The sequence below is a fragment of the Ahaetulla prasina genome, chromosome 3, assembly GCF_028640845.1.
Source record: "Ahaetulla prasina isolate Xishuangbanna chromosome 3, ASM2864084v1, whole genome shotgun sequence".
In the NCBI taxonomy this organism is placed as follows: Eukaryota; Metazoa; Chordata; class Lepidosauria; order Squamata; family Colubridae; genus Ahaetulla; species Ahaetulla prasina.
In genome coordinates this window covers 104909704-104924015 of record NC_080541.1, presented here as the reverse complement: position 1 = coordinate 104924015, position 14312 = coordinate 104909704, and the positions used below count along the sequence as shown (strand labels likewise).

Genomic DNA, 14312 nt, shown 5'->3' with positions numbered 1-14312 from the left:
CAACTATTTTGATTTTTCTAGCTTCATAAATTACTTTAAGTCATTATTTGGGTTTACAAACAAATCACAACAGATTGGGTGCATGAAACACACTGAGTTAAAATGAAATAAATCACATACTGTAAATATTAATTAGGATGATGGCCTATATTATCAGTATGCCTAGAGGTCCCATATTAGTAAAAATCTGTACAAGTATTAGATGACAGTAAAGAGATTCAAAAATAATTGAATTTCTATGGGAAGAACAAAACAACCCAGAATTTTTCTTTTACCACCACATATGTTAGCAATGGTTTTAATTATTCTGATTTCAAAAAATGCCTTTGGTATATTTGCTAACCTTAACAATCTATGAAATAAGACATATGATCTTTTACTGCTGTGGGCTCAACTTGAAAGCTGTGACCTGAAATCCTGAAGGTCTTAGCAAGATGCTGGTTTCAACTATATTTGTTGAATATAGTTGTTTATTTTCAGACATATTTGGGCTTTATTTGAAAGCAATTTAAAAATTGATTTTAATGCTTATGAGAAATTGATGCCTTGGAATAATTCTAATTAAAAATGGCTGATAATTTTTGTATCATAGGTTTAAATTGAGATTATTAATTTATTAGTAACTATTAATCAATCAAACTTTGAAAATTCTGAAATACTGAAAGAATACAACTTGTTTAAAATGGTCACATGGCAACAGAACCAGTTAAAATTATTGGGTTTTATTGCCATGTCCTGATGTGCCAGCAGAGCCTTAAAATCTCAGAAAGTTTGGTGTATTAGAGAAGTTTCCATCGAGTATAAACCAGCAATCTATTATTACCAAAAATATTTTTAACAGGAATGGATGTGGATAATACATATATTATGTATTAATAGAATAGAATAGAATAGAGATTTGGGATATTCTCTATAGCAGGGGTGTCCAAACTACGGCCCGCGGGCCAACTGCGGCCCGCGGGTCAGTTTTTATTGGCCCGCAGCAAATTCTCGGTGGACAGTGGGGTGCGGCCCCCGTCCTGGCCCCCAAGGAAGCCGCCGCTCGCCCGGTTGCAGATGCGGAGTGGCTCCGCTGAGGCGATCCCCGCCCACCCGGGGCTGCGGGCCGGCCATTCCGCCACTGGGCTGTAGGGGGCGCCCAGGACGCCCATGGCTCCAGCCCGGCCCACCAGACAGAGGAAGAGGCGGGCGGGCGGCGACGCCCATCGTCCCCACGCGGGGCTGCAGCCCCGGAAGCCAGGCGGGCGGGGCGGTCTGCTTCCCCGCCCCGCGGGATTCTCCCCGGGCCCGCCGCCCTGCACGCGCCCAGGGGGTGCTTACTTGTCGCGGATGATGGTCTGCAGCTCCCGGATCTGGTCGTTCATGGGCAGGAGTTTGAGCTGGGCCGCCGCCGATCCCAGCCAGTCATGATGCGTCGCCGCCGCCGACGTGGCCGTGGCCTCCTCGGCGCCCCCGTCGCCCGCACAGCAGCCGTTCCCGCCAGCGCAGCAGCATCAGCTGCCGTTGGCGCTGCTGCTGCTGCTGTCCGGGCTCAGGCTGTCACCGCTGCCCGGGCCGGGGTCGCCGAAGCGCAGCTGCCGAGGCCCGCCGCCGCCGGCATCCCGCCTCTGCCCCGCCGGGCCCACCACGCGCCGGTCGCGGCAAGGCATCGCCCATGCGCCGCCGGCAGCGCCGCGGCGCCCGCCACACGCCTCCGCTTACCTCAGCCGCGGGCCCGTGTGCCGGCCCGTGACGCGCCGAGCTCGCCCGCTCCCATTGGCCGCGCGCTGCCGCTCCGCGCCGCGCCGCCACTCGGCGCTCGGAGGAGGGGCGGTGCCCGCCCACTCGCCCCTAGTTAGCCCGTCCCTTTCTGGCCTGGGTGGGAGCTGCGTGGCACACCTGAGTGGCTGCGAGGAAGCGGTGCGGGCCTCGCCTGGGCCTCCCGGAGTCCCTCCATTGGCTGCTGTGTCTCCTCAGTGGGAAGAGAGTTCGCGACGGACGGCGGAAAATCCCAGTAAATACATGCTGGTTGCCAAAAGCTTGACTTTTGATGTAACTGGGGATGCTGCAAGGTCATAAATGCAAAGACTGGTGGTAAGTCACTTTTTTCAGTGCTGTTGTATTGGTCGCTAAATGAGTGGTTGCAAGCCGAGGATTACTGGTAGCCGCTGTCAGTATTTAGGTCTCTATGTATTTAGGTTTCTATGCCCATAGCCACATCCACTCAGTCACATGAGGAGTTAGCCACGCCCACCAGTCACATGACCACCAAGCCACACCCCAAAATAAGCCACGCCCACAGAACTGGTACAAAAAAATTTAGCCCCCCCCCCCCCCGGTGGCCCGGGCCTTTGCTTATTTTTCTGTATTTGGCCCTCACTCAAAAAACTTTGGACACCCCTGCTCTATAGCTTGAGGCTTTTTTTTCAGAAATGTAAAGTATGATTGATATGATTTTTAAAATTCATCTAGTTCAGTACAAATTCTTTTTCAGATCTCTCAAAGATTTTTCAGAAGAACACCACTATGATTTTTCTATGCTGGTTATAGAATTAACAAAGGAATGTTAGGTCAGCTAGTTTGAACATTTCTACTGGGACTTGCTAATTGGTTAGATAATATTACTATCCTGAATCAGGTTCATGGGAAGAAGCTGAGGGTAATGTTGTTACATTATATTTCAAAAATCTGGAACTTGTCCTTTATGAAGAAAGTAAGAAATAGCATGCTTGGATTGCTGTGCAGGTGATTGTGTATTTTTAGGAGGAAATTTGTGTACCAAATTCTAAAATTTGGATTAATTAAATTTGTCAGCTCCCAGCCTTTGAATTACTAAAATTGTTGTGTTTTGCTGGAGAGACAAGAAGGGAAAGTTGGTTTGCTTGATTTCATTTAGTTCTCATTCCTATCTAAATTGTATCTCTCTGTGTGTGCGTGTGCAGTGGTAGGTTTCAAATTTTTTTACTCCCGGTTCTGTGGATGCGGCTTTTTGGGCGTGGTATGGCTTGGTGGGCATGGTTTGGGCATGGAAGGGGAAGGATACTGTAAAGTCTCCATTCCCTCCCCAATCCAGGGGAAGCTTATTGTGAAATCCCCATTTCCTCCTGATCAGCTGGGACTTGGGAGGCAGAGAATAGATGGGGGTGGGGCCAGTCAGAATTTTTACTATCGGTTCTCTGAACTACTCAAAATTTCCGCTACTGGTTCTCCAGAACTGGTCAGAACCTGCTGAAACCCACCTCTGTGTGTGTGTGCATGTGTACATATAGATATACACAAACATACATACTTGAAGAAATATTTAAAAAACATAGTAACAACACTTTGAAATTTGAATTTTTATTACCAGATTTTTTCTTTGATTCTTGTTAAAAAAAAGAGCCCTCAAGAAAAGAAATTAACATTTTTAAATTTTCTTTTGTTAGTCATCTTTTAAATATCCTTTTATACATTTAGTTTTTTACAATTTTGTGGACTATAAATAAATCTGTTAGTGACTTTCTCCAATTATTATGTTTTTAAAGAAAATACAATTGTATGGTGCATATTTGTGTGTATGGACATATATATGTTTACATAGATATTGATATAGATAAAATAAACTCTGTTTTCTAGTCCTCTAATCTAATGGTTGCTCAGATTTTTGAAGTCTGGATCATAAACCTATGCACTGCTGCTATAGATATGTTTCCTGTTTTAAAGGAAATCACTGAAGGTCAGTGACAGCATTAACATGCAGCTGCCTCTGAGGGAAACTACTCATTTTGCAACTTTGGTTTGGTTGCTTGAGAGATCCAATCATACCTAAAGCCAAAATAGATTACCTGCTTCTAGTTGGAGCTGATTTGAAACAATTAAGGGCAGCCTTGTGAATCACTGAAGCAGAGAGGAAAGTTTTGCAGGAGCCTTTCATATGTAGTTCATTTCTTAAGGCACACTAGCAGTTTCCTCACAGCACATTGGGGGGGAGGTATTGTTTTTTTTTCTACTGCAAGTACAATTTTGCAGATAAGAAGTATGCTGTGAAAAACATATCACTCTTCCTAAGAACTAGAAAACAAAATGTGGATTTTTGAAATAGAGAAAATAGCCCATCACTAAGGAAAATGGGTCTCTACTGAATGGAATAATTGTATCTATTACTTTATCCTGATCGGATTTACTTTTCCTAAGGGCAACAATCAGCAGTAAGAATACTGTACTGTATAGAAAACCAAACTGGCAGTAATGTCAGTGCTTCTTTTTTTCTCTGTAACTAGGCATTGTATTTACAAGGGAGCTAAATGAGCATCTGGAGTAGGTAAAAGGTAAACTGTCTCTCAGGTTAGTGACCTCATAGATACATCCCTCTAGCACTGAGGTATCCAACTTTTGCAATTTTAAGGCTTGTGGATTCCTCACAGAATTGCCCATGTTGGCTAGAAAATTCTGGGAGTTGAGGTCTTGAACAGCCAGCAAACCTGGCTGGGGAATTCTGGGAGTTGAAGTCCTCCAGGCTTAAAGTTGCCAAGGTTGGAGACCCCTGGTCTAGAAGTCTTAAGGTTGCCAGGGTTGACATCCATTCTCTAGCAGTACCAAAAGGATTCTCAGGCTTCTGCTTAGGCAACATCCAAGCATTAAGTAGGCTCAACCCAGTTTAATTTCTAAGCCAAAACAAGTTTGACTAGGTGCTATCACACATAAGATGAGAAAGATCTTAGAACTAGAGCAGGGGTCTCCAACCTTGGTCCCTTTAAGACTTGTGGACTTCAACTCCCAGTTCCTCAGCCAGCAAAGCTGGCTGAGGAACTCTGGGAGTTGAAGTCCACAAGTCTTAAAGGGACCAAGGTTGGAGACCCCTGAACTAGAGACTTCCGTCAGTTTGCCTGCAGATAGGACTTATTAAAGCTAATTTCCCATTATGTCTGTCGTGCCCTTTGTAATAGGAAATGGCCCACAATATATAATATATTATAGAGACTTAGTACAGTTGCCCAGACTTCCAATTGCCCCAAACAACCTTGTGGGACACCAACTTATTTTATCACAAATCTTTATAGGAAGAGGCCAGTTCAGAAAATTGATGAAATTATATCCTCAATTGCCCAATTATCAAGTAGAAACAAAACATAAACCAAATTGCATTATCATTTTTACTGGATTGGTTTGTAGGATTGTGGAGGATGGGTGGTGTTGGTTTTCAGAGGGATGTTGGTGAGGAAAGCGTACATTTGAAAAATAAAATAAAATCAGCATACCCTCAACAAATAAGAGAGACGTTCTGGTAAGAAGCAGTGTCAGTTGTTCTACGTAGGATTTCTCAAGTAACAAGGATGCCATTTCAGCATATCTCCACCACATACAGTTATTGTGGCAATTTCTGTGCTGAGGACTGCTGACTGAGACAGCACAGGCTCAAAAAATCATTTCTTTATTCAATTTCTATAACTGCCCAACTCAACCAAGTGACTCTGAGTGGCTTACAATTCTAAACAATTTTTCTCAAAAAGAGAAAATTCCTGAAAATAATAATTACTCCGTTTTCTTTAGATCACCCTCCCTCATCTTAAACACAGCACAAAAATTTATAGTAGTCTCTGCAATCATGAATGAAGATTTCACTCTGGGAAAAAAGGCTCCTCTGATCCCTATCTTGAAATAGCTACTGCCAATTGAGAGGTATGGCTGCTTGGAAATCTCCCTGAAGTGTTCAGAGTCTTTACCTGCCCAGATGTTATTTTTGTTGGCAAAATTAATAAAGTATAGTGCCTTCTCATACAATTTGCACAAATCAATATTTCCTAAGAGATCCAGGAGATGCATAGAGTTCCTATGAAATTTAGGATAGGATATTCCAATATAAACATGTAGAATTCTAAAATATGATTTTCAGAAGTACAGTAACAGGTCCTCTCATGTTCCTAATTATATACTGCTGACATTTGCTGTCCAAGGCAATCATCAAATCATTCTGCATGTTGCTGAAGACATACCTGCCAAACCAATTGTTCCTTCATGATGTCTGTGGATGATATACAGATGCTGAGCACAATGGTATGTGATGCAGAGGTTAGAACGCTGGCAATTATTGCATCCTGCATGTTGAAGGGCAGCATGGTATAGACGACAAAAATGATGAATAGGAAAAATGATACCTGTGCAGAGAAGACAAAAGCAACTCATATAAAAAGAATAACTCAAAAACCCTTCAAAACTGCATTAGATAAAAGTGGAATAAGCTAGAATCCAAAGCGACACACTGCCTTGATATTCACCAAACATATTTGTTTTGGCATGGCATGATATGCAAATCTGACAAATTTCATTAACCCAGATTTATGGCTTAAGCATGGAGTATGAACTAAGATAATCTCTCACATCATTCAACCCTAACATAGTATTAACAATCTGGTATAGTTTGTTTTCCTGGTGAAAGTTGTTTTTTTTTTTAAGTACAGTACAGAGATTAACTGTGGAGAAGCTCATAAATCATTTTAATAAGGGATATAAAACCCAATTTCCATGTGTTTTCAGATTTCTTTCTTTTTTCTATAGTCTTTATAGTACACTGATGTGCTTTACAAAGCAGGAGAGCCAATTCAGCAACTGAAATTTAGGTTAGGATGGTTTAGGTTAACAACAGTTGAGGCTACTTAGATATGGATGGTGGGTAGTTGCTTTGTCAGATGGAACCTAGGCTCTGCAGTTAGAATTGCAGGGTACAGGTGAGAAAGACTGAGAGAGGAATAGGAGCATTCAGGTGGGTAGACCATATAATCCGGTTAGTGAGAGACAAAGGATATAAGGTGGAGACCTGGGAGTAGGCTGCTCACAGAAAAGCAATTTCATTGTCTTCAAAAAATTCAATTTTCTGGTCCTAGAATTCAGTGCCAACCCCAAGTCACCAGATCCTCAGAAGTCCTGGTTTCTGGCTTTGGCTATCAAATGTCAGGGTGTTCTGTAACAAAGCAATCCTTATACAGAATCATCCTGAATATGATGGCTGTTCTGATATGCTACCAAGACCTTAATGGGCCCAAAATGAGGGTATTTTTCTCTTGGATATAAAACTATCTGAATTTCAAATGTGAAAGCACATGTTCAGAAGGGAGAATGGCAACTGTCATCCCTGAAGGCCTAACCCCTTCCAGAGGTTCTGTGCTACAGTTGGTTGTAAGATCCTGTGGTTGAAGCTGAGTTGTAAGGATGAGTTGGATTTGTTACAGCTATACTAACCTCCTTGCTACACAGTGAAATTTCTGCCTAATTCCATTGTTTGGTTTTTTTTTTTTTTTTTATTATTATTATTATTATTATTATTATTATTATTATTATTATTATTATTATTATTATCTTGCCATGTTATTGGGGATGTTTTACTGGTTGTTTTTATTGTAAGCCTTCCATAGGTGACTGAGTTGGGCAGTTCTACACATTTGGTTAAATAAATAAATGTCTTCCTTGATATGACCAGCTTAGTATACGCAATCATTAAGGAGATTGTTTTACAAATTGTGCAGCAATTGACAAAAATCTTGTTCTTTTTTTTCTTTTAAAATAGATTTCAGTTAAATCCCCGTATCATATGAAGCAACACATTTATTTTTTGTTGGTTGCACCTTCAGAAAATAAATACATTCTCTGAATGATACACAAATAAATATTTAAGCAGCATTTACTGCCCAAGCCATAAATAGCTGGATTCAAATAAACACTAAGCCACAAACAGCTGGGCTCACCCAGAGTGTTAAGACACAAGCAAAGTATATTATCGCCTAGCGTGATAAATCAAGCCACAGTATCATATTATAGTACTGGTACCAAAAAAAAGCTGATATTTAAAGACTGGATAAACTATGTAGTGCAGTCCATTTATATTGCCTTAACCAGACAGATCTGAGCAGTGCTCTGAACTACTTCAGTCTGGAAAAACTTCAGTATCTTTTGTCTTTTCCCTTCCCTATCTGCACCAAATGGAAATTCCAAGCTATTTTTTTTTAGCTCAGTGCCTTGTCCTCTCTCAGCTGTTCTTGAAGACAAATATAAGAAACTTCCCATGGTGGAGAGCCAGTGCTCATGTGCTTCAGGGCAGGTTAAAACTATAAATCGGTTCCTCCTCTATTGTTTATTGTACAGAGTTGCTTGTGACAATCTTATTATCCTTGCTCTTCCCCAAACTATCAAACTGCACAAGCCATTTCTACACTTCTTGACTAATTTAGATGAGACCCTTGCCCTTATCTACAGCTTTATAACATTCTGTGCAGCAGCCTATTGAATATGAGAGGCCCAAAGTCTCGTCCAAGTAGACCATTATCTGCATCACTGCAGCATGTAGCTAATCCTGTGCCAGTTGCAGGCTTCTGATAGTCTCAGGCTTCATAGACCCACATACTCAATTAGAGCCAAGAATGGCATAATGTGCATGCATTATCACCTCACTAGTGTTAGAGAAGTAGGTCTGTGCCCAGACTTTAACATATTGGAATATTAAGTAGCTATTCTTAAACCCAAACCTTTAACTTCTAATTGTTAATTTCAAATTAGAGAATTCTTAGTATCTAGTAAATTACCTCTTTCCTTAGATTTAGGTGTAATTTCATTTTTTATGGCTCAGGATTTTAAGTTATTGGATGCTTTTTAGCTGTTTTGTACTCTTCCTATTTTGTAGTTTTACATTGTTCATCTTTGTTGCTTATGCTTCTAGTATATTTTGTATGGCTCTTGTCTTTTTACAGTCTTAGTCAAATCTTATTTTGTAGGTATCCAGATACTGAACTACTACAATAAAGATTTGCTTTGATTTGATCCTAACCACTGCCCTGCACTAGCTTTTCTGGCAAGTAAGGTTACCCCTCAGAACATTTCTGAATTGGACAAAGGACCAAAATTCCTTCCACAAGCAGTCCAATATAGAGGGCATTTAGGGATAACTTTATACATTTTTTATTACTCTTCTTTTTCATCCTGCAATGCCCTGAGGTTGTACCTAAAAATATTTGGATAGAGGACAAGTAAACACAGTTTCTTTATGTATCTTTTGATTCCTGCAGTACACTTAAGAATCAGAATAGTTTGATTTATTTTTTTATTTATATTCAAGTAATTCACATTCCCTGAATAATAAACTAAAATTCCAGTGTTACTTTTCCAAATTTTGCAATGTAATTCTTCCATTTAAAAGAGCCTAGCTATGTGTGTATATGAGGGAAACCATATTCAGGAAAATGTATATTATTTTAAAGAAGTTTTATGAACACATTAAATGCCTGGAGAGATATTAAATTTGGAAAGAGTATATTAAAATACATATAAATGAAAAATAAACAAAAAGTTTTGTGTTTAAAATTATGAATCCTGATGTTTACATGTGGTTAGAAATCAAACAATTTCTACAATTCCTATATTACAGTATATTAAAGTAATCTAATTCATGTAAAAGATCACCTATGATTTCTATATATTTCACACATTTGATTTTGGTTATAGACTAAAACCTTGCAGCAAAGTTAATCAAAAGCAGTAGTAAAGAAACATTTCTAATATAAAATACGTTCAAATATTAACATCTTATTTTTTATATATATAAAATTTTTATTTGTTAAAATAATACACACCATACATATTTTGTGGACAGTGTATTGACTGGGTTAAATCTTTTTAAAACAATGCTAATGGTAATAATACAAATAAATATGCATAATCCTGATCTTCCAACTTCAACAGTACCATTCTCTCTTTATAATTCTTTATCATTTTTTCCATTAATTCATTTAAACATAAATAATATTTCTTTGCACCATGTATTTGTTATCCCCTACCAAGTTACTAATATTTAATATTTTGAAAATTACTCATTATTCCACCATAATTTTAATATCCCAAATGTCTAGGACTACTAATAAGGCCAAATTTAATCAATCCCAGGAATATATCTCAAAATCCCCACAATTTCTAATCCTTAAAAGTTTAAGTTCACAATATACTTTAATACACTATTAATATCAATTAGATTACCTTATCCTAAACTTCCACCTACTAGGCTTAGTTTATTTTTAATTATAATAGATTCTATCATCTGTTAATATGTATGCTACTATTTTCCCTATTTGTATTTTCTATTTTTTCTTTTTATTAATGTATTTTATCATTATCCATCCATCATCTCTTAACCTTTTTGGAGTTCCATCATTTATTGACTTTTTAGTCACCCTTTTATTTCTCCCTCTTGGAGTCTTATAACTCTTTTTGATATTTTTATACCTACTGAACATTCCCTTCGGGTTGCCCTTTGTCTCTTTCTACTGTATTATTTAAACACCCATCAATAAGACTTTCTTTTTTTAAAAGTTTTTTTTCTCTAAGCCTTTCTCTCTTTTTTGAAGAGATTTTTCTTTTTTTCTCTCTGTTCTATTATAAGCTTTTAAGGAATTGTCTGATTGATTCCTACTTATTAATCCTTTCTCTTCATTATCTTTATCTTCTTGCATCTCGTTTTGATTTTTTCCTTGCACTGCTTCTTCTAATTTCTCATTCGTTTCCTGAATACTATGTCCATATCCGCCCCCCACCCCCGGCCACAATTGTTGAGTGGCTTCTAAACTTATTTATCTTTAGACAATCCCCTTGTCTCCGTATTGTTCTTTATAGTTTCATGCATGTCTTTGAGCATCAAAATTATTTCTTCATTTGCCTCTATTATCATGTGTAGATCCATTTTGTAACATTTTAATAAAGATTGTTCAATATACTTCTTTGGTTCCAACATCTCAATATTTAAAAACTCCAACTTAATAAAATTCAATCAATCCCATAGTTATGCCTCCAAATCTTCTAAGTTCATAATCTTTAAAATTCTTTAGTGGTTTACAGCCTTGTGATTTTCCAATTGCATATCTTCCCAATTGTCCAAATTTTGAAGTCTTATTTAACTTTTCTTCTTTTCTCTTTTCTTCTATCACCTTTTTTCTTTTGCCTCACAGTATGTTCTGTCAAATAGCCTTAATAAACCAAATCCAAATTAATCCATTAGGTTTCTCCAATCTTTCAAGTCCATAATCCAATAGACAGTTTCAATAAAGTTTAGTTATTTGCAATTTAGTTCATCTTAAAAATCTTCAAGAGGAAAAAGAAACTCATTAGGTATTTTCAAAATATCCAAATCGTCTTCTAGAATAGAGTCGAGGTCAGGTTGCTTTCCAGGGATTATTTACTTTCTTCTATTTTGTGTATTAGACTTTATGTATATTGGACCTCACTTTCACTAAGAGTAGTGCTCTTAGACACTGTAGTGCTATAGTGCTCCCCTTCTTCCAGTAGATGGCTCTCCTGCCCCCAAGTCCAACATTAAACAGTATGTCAAAAACAGCTGATTATCCAATAAGTCCAGGGGGTTTAAAAATACAAATAAGCAAAACAGTTTCTCTCCAAAACCACCTTTCAAATTGTTTAAGCTTTTTTCCAGGCTTTCTGTATTTTAAAGCTTCCCTTGGGCATTTCTTTCACCTCTTAATTATCAGTCTTTAATCTTCTCTGTATGTCTAATCGATGCTTCCTTAATGCTTGGAGATTATCTTTTAAAATTCTTGTACTTAAATTAAATCTTTGACGAAAGAGTGGAAGATATCTCACCCAATTTCAATGCTCTGTCCACAGACTGTTCCAGCACAAATCTTATGGTCCCAGTTGTCCCAGCTTGTGACTGCCAAAAATTGCCATTGTCCCTGCTGCTATTTGGAAGATTTTGCTTCGGACCTAATGAGGAAATTGCAAGTTCCTCATGGTCCATGAAGTACCTCTCCTTTCTTCACCGCCCCTACAAGGCAGCTTTGACCCCATAGGGCTCCCAACAGCGGTTACCGGCTAGATTTTGTAGGGCTCGGCAGAGCCCACTATGTTCCAAGCTGTTCTCGCTGTGACGTCAACCAGAAGCCCAAATATTAACATTTTCATATAGTCAAATTCATCTATTCATCGAGTAATTTTAGTCGCTGTTTAATTTGATGCAATTTAATACAAAAATAGGAAATTAATACAAAATCAATACAAATTTTAATAAAAAAATGTTGGCCTCAGTTTAATACAATGCCTTCCAAATACAGTAACTGCAATAAATTCAAACTCAAATAAATGCAATAACTGATTCTTCTCCCAAAAGCAAGATGACACATTTCATACAAACACATGATATTAAAGCAATACAGGAAAAAGAATAAAAAAAGAAGCATATATTATTCCTGGATTGTAGAATTACAGTAATACAGAATAGATGGATATAAGATTTTGCCTTTTTGTTTGATATGAATTCTTCAATTGTTTTACCACTTTGCCTTATCACTACCAGTGGAATACCAAATATACCCTTTGGGTTTAAATCACATCTGGATCCTTTATGAGTCAGAGAAGCATTTTTGGGACTATAAAATTTGGTGAACAGAAATGGTTCACAACCTTCATTCCTCATTATCTCTCTGCTCTATGCGCCTACATAAAAAAGTTGTTTTTTCTTTTTAAGGGAATATTTCGACTCCAAGGTCTTCAGTGAGAAATATTATGAAGAAGACAATCATTTTAAACGTCCAATTCATTTAGCCAGCTCTATGTCACACCCAAATCATTTAATAAGTAAAGTAGCGCATCACTGACTTTGATGATAAAGGATATAGTAAAAGAAGATGGAAAATGTCACTGCAGCACATAAAGAATTTATTTTCTTTCAAGTATTTTCCCCACAACGACTTCTGCTATAAAATATTGCAGACACTGTTGCTCAGAAACTGAGAAACTCATTCCTAAATGTAAATTGTTTTCAATACATCAAACAGACAATGCTAAAAGAAAGCAGTCTGGATCTTATTATAGCCCTCCACACTCGAATGAAGTTAGTTTAGACCACTGCTATTTTACTATTGCTATTGCCACCCGGCACGCACACATTCTTATACAGTCAGCAGGAGAGACACTTTATGCCAGCAGAACAGAGGAATCTTTATCTCTGAATTTCTGTTAAATTATTATAATATAAAGTTGATTTCTTCCTTTAAAATGGTTGGCTTTCATCATTTACAAAACAACAACTGTTCCATCCCAACTACAGAGTAATGTTACTGCCAAATATAGCACATGAAATGTGAATGTATCTGGTTTCATTTCCCACATGCAAATGGACAGAACATCTTGCTATGTGGAAAGATTAACTGGTCTGTTTTAGACTCTCTGTTAACAAATGGGTCACTTCCTTCATAGCAAATAATTCTGGAGTAAACACAAAGAACGTCAAATTCTCTGACTGTTGATGGTAAGTGTTTCGCAGGGTTATGAAATAAAACTTGCTGCCCCCATTCCTTCACTTCCACATGTCATGTTGCAACCAAGGCTGTTTTATCCAAAATTATCTAGGTTGAAATCCTAGAAGTAAGCTTCATTGAACTTAATGGTCCTTATTTTGAAGCAGACATTGTAAATTTTCACATAAAACATCATCTGATCTTAAGTTCCATTAACTAAATGTTGTCTGTAAGCTTGCTTACTGCTTTAGTTTAACTAAATAAATCTCACAACAATTTCAAGCCATTGGTTTTTGAAAGCAGCAAAAGGAATTTGAAACTGGTTGCGCTAGTCTCAGCTTTACCAAAGGCTTTTGAGCACAAACCGCGAAAATCTTCTATCTCCTCAAAATACTCCATAGTACAAAGCATTTATATCCAGAATGTTAGAAGAGACAATTTAAATCCCTATGATCCTGGCTTCTTGATTTGGTGCCATCTTCTATGAAAAGGACTCATGAGTTTCCACAGTAAACTAACTACACTTAAACTTAGCCAAAAGGCCTAATATTGTATTTATTGCTTCACTTTGTTTTTCTTCTTTTAAATTTTTGCATATCATTGACCCAACAAATATTAACAAATTAAACATAATAAACATAAAGTATAAACATATAATATAATAAATAATATTTATAATTTTATTATGATTTATAATATATTATAATTTATAATATAATAAATAATATAATAAACATAAAGTAACCTCCACTGCCCCAGATATTTATCATGAAGTCCTTACTATTATTCCAAAATTAACAAGAAATAAAACTAAAATTAACTGAAAGGAAGAAAATGGCATTTATTTATTTGTTTATTTATCTTTTAATCAATTAAGTTCTATAGCTATCCATCTCAGTCAATGACTGTTAAAATGACTCTTACAATTCAAAAAAATAAATTATAATTGAATACTAAAACATTTTAAAACTATAAAATAATTGTTTATAAATATATATTTATAAATATATTTATAAAAAATAAGTAAAATAAATATACATAGTAGGCAAGATATTTGGCCAGTTAGCA

At 37.3% G+C, this 14312-nt stretch overlaps 1 protein-coding gene across 6 annotated transcripts in view; it reads right to left on the bottom strand.

Annotated features, from left to right (window-relative positions):
* Positions 1-14312, bottom strand: part of ADCY2 (adenylate cyclase 2) — a 147080-nt gene that overhangs the window by 87908 nt on the left and 44860 nt on the right. For 5 of the 6 annotated variants that reach the window (XR_009154471.1, XM_058177458.1, XM_058177456.1 and 2 more), the window contains exon 3: positions 5952-6113. The exons of the other annotated variant lie outside the window; for it this stretch is intronic. Coding sequence is in view for 4 of the 5 variants with exons in the window: in XM_058177458.1 (XP_058033441.1) it covers positions 5952-6113 (162 nt within the window). In the remaining variant the exon portion in view is untranslated. The remainder of the gene's footprint in view (positions 1-5951; positions 6114-14312) is intronic. 6 annotated transcript variants of the gene reach the window in all.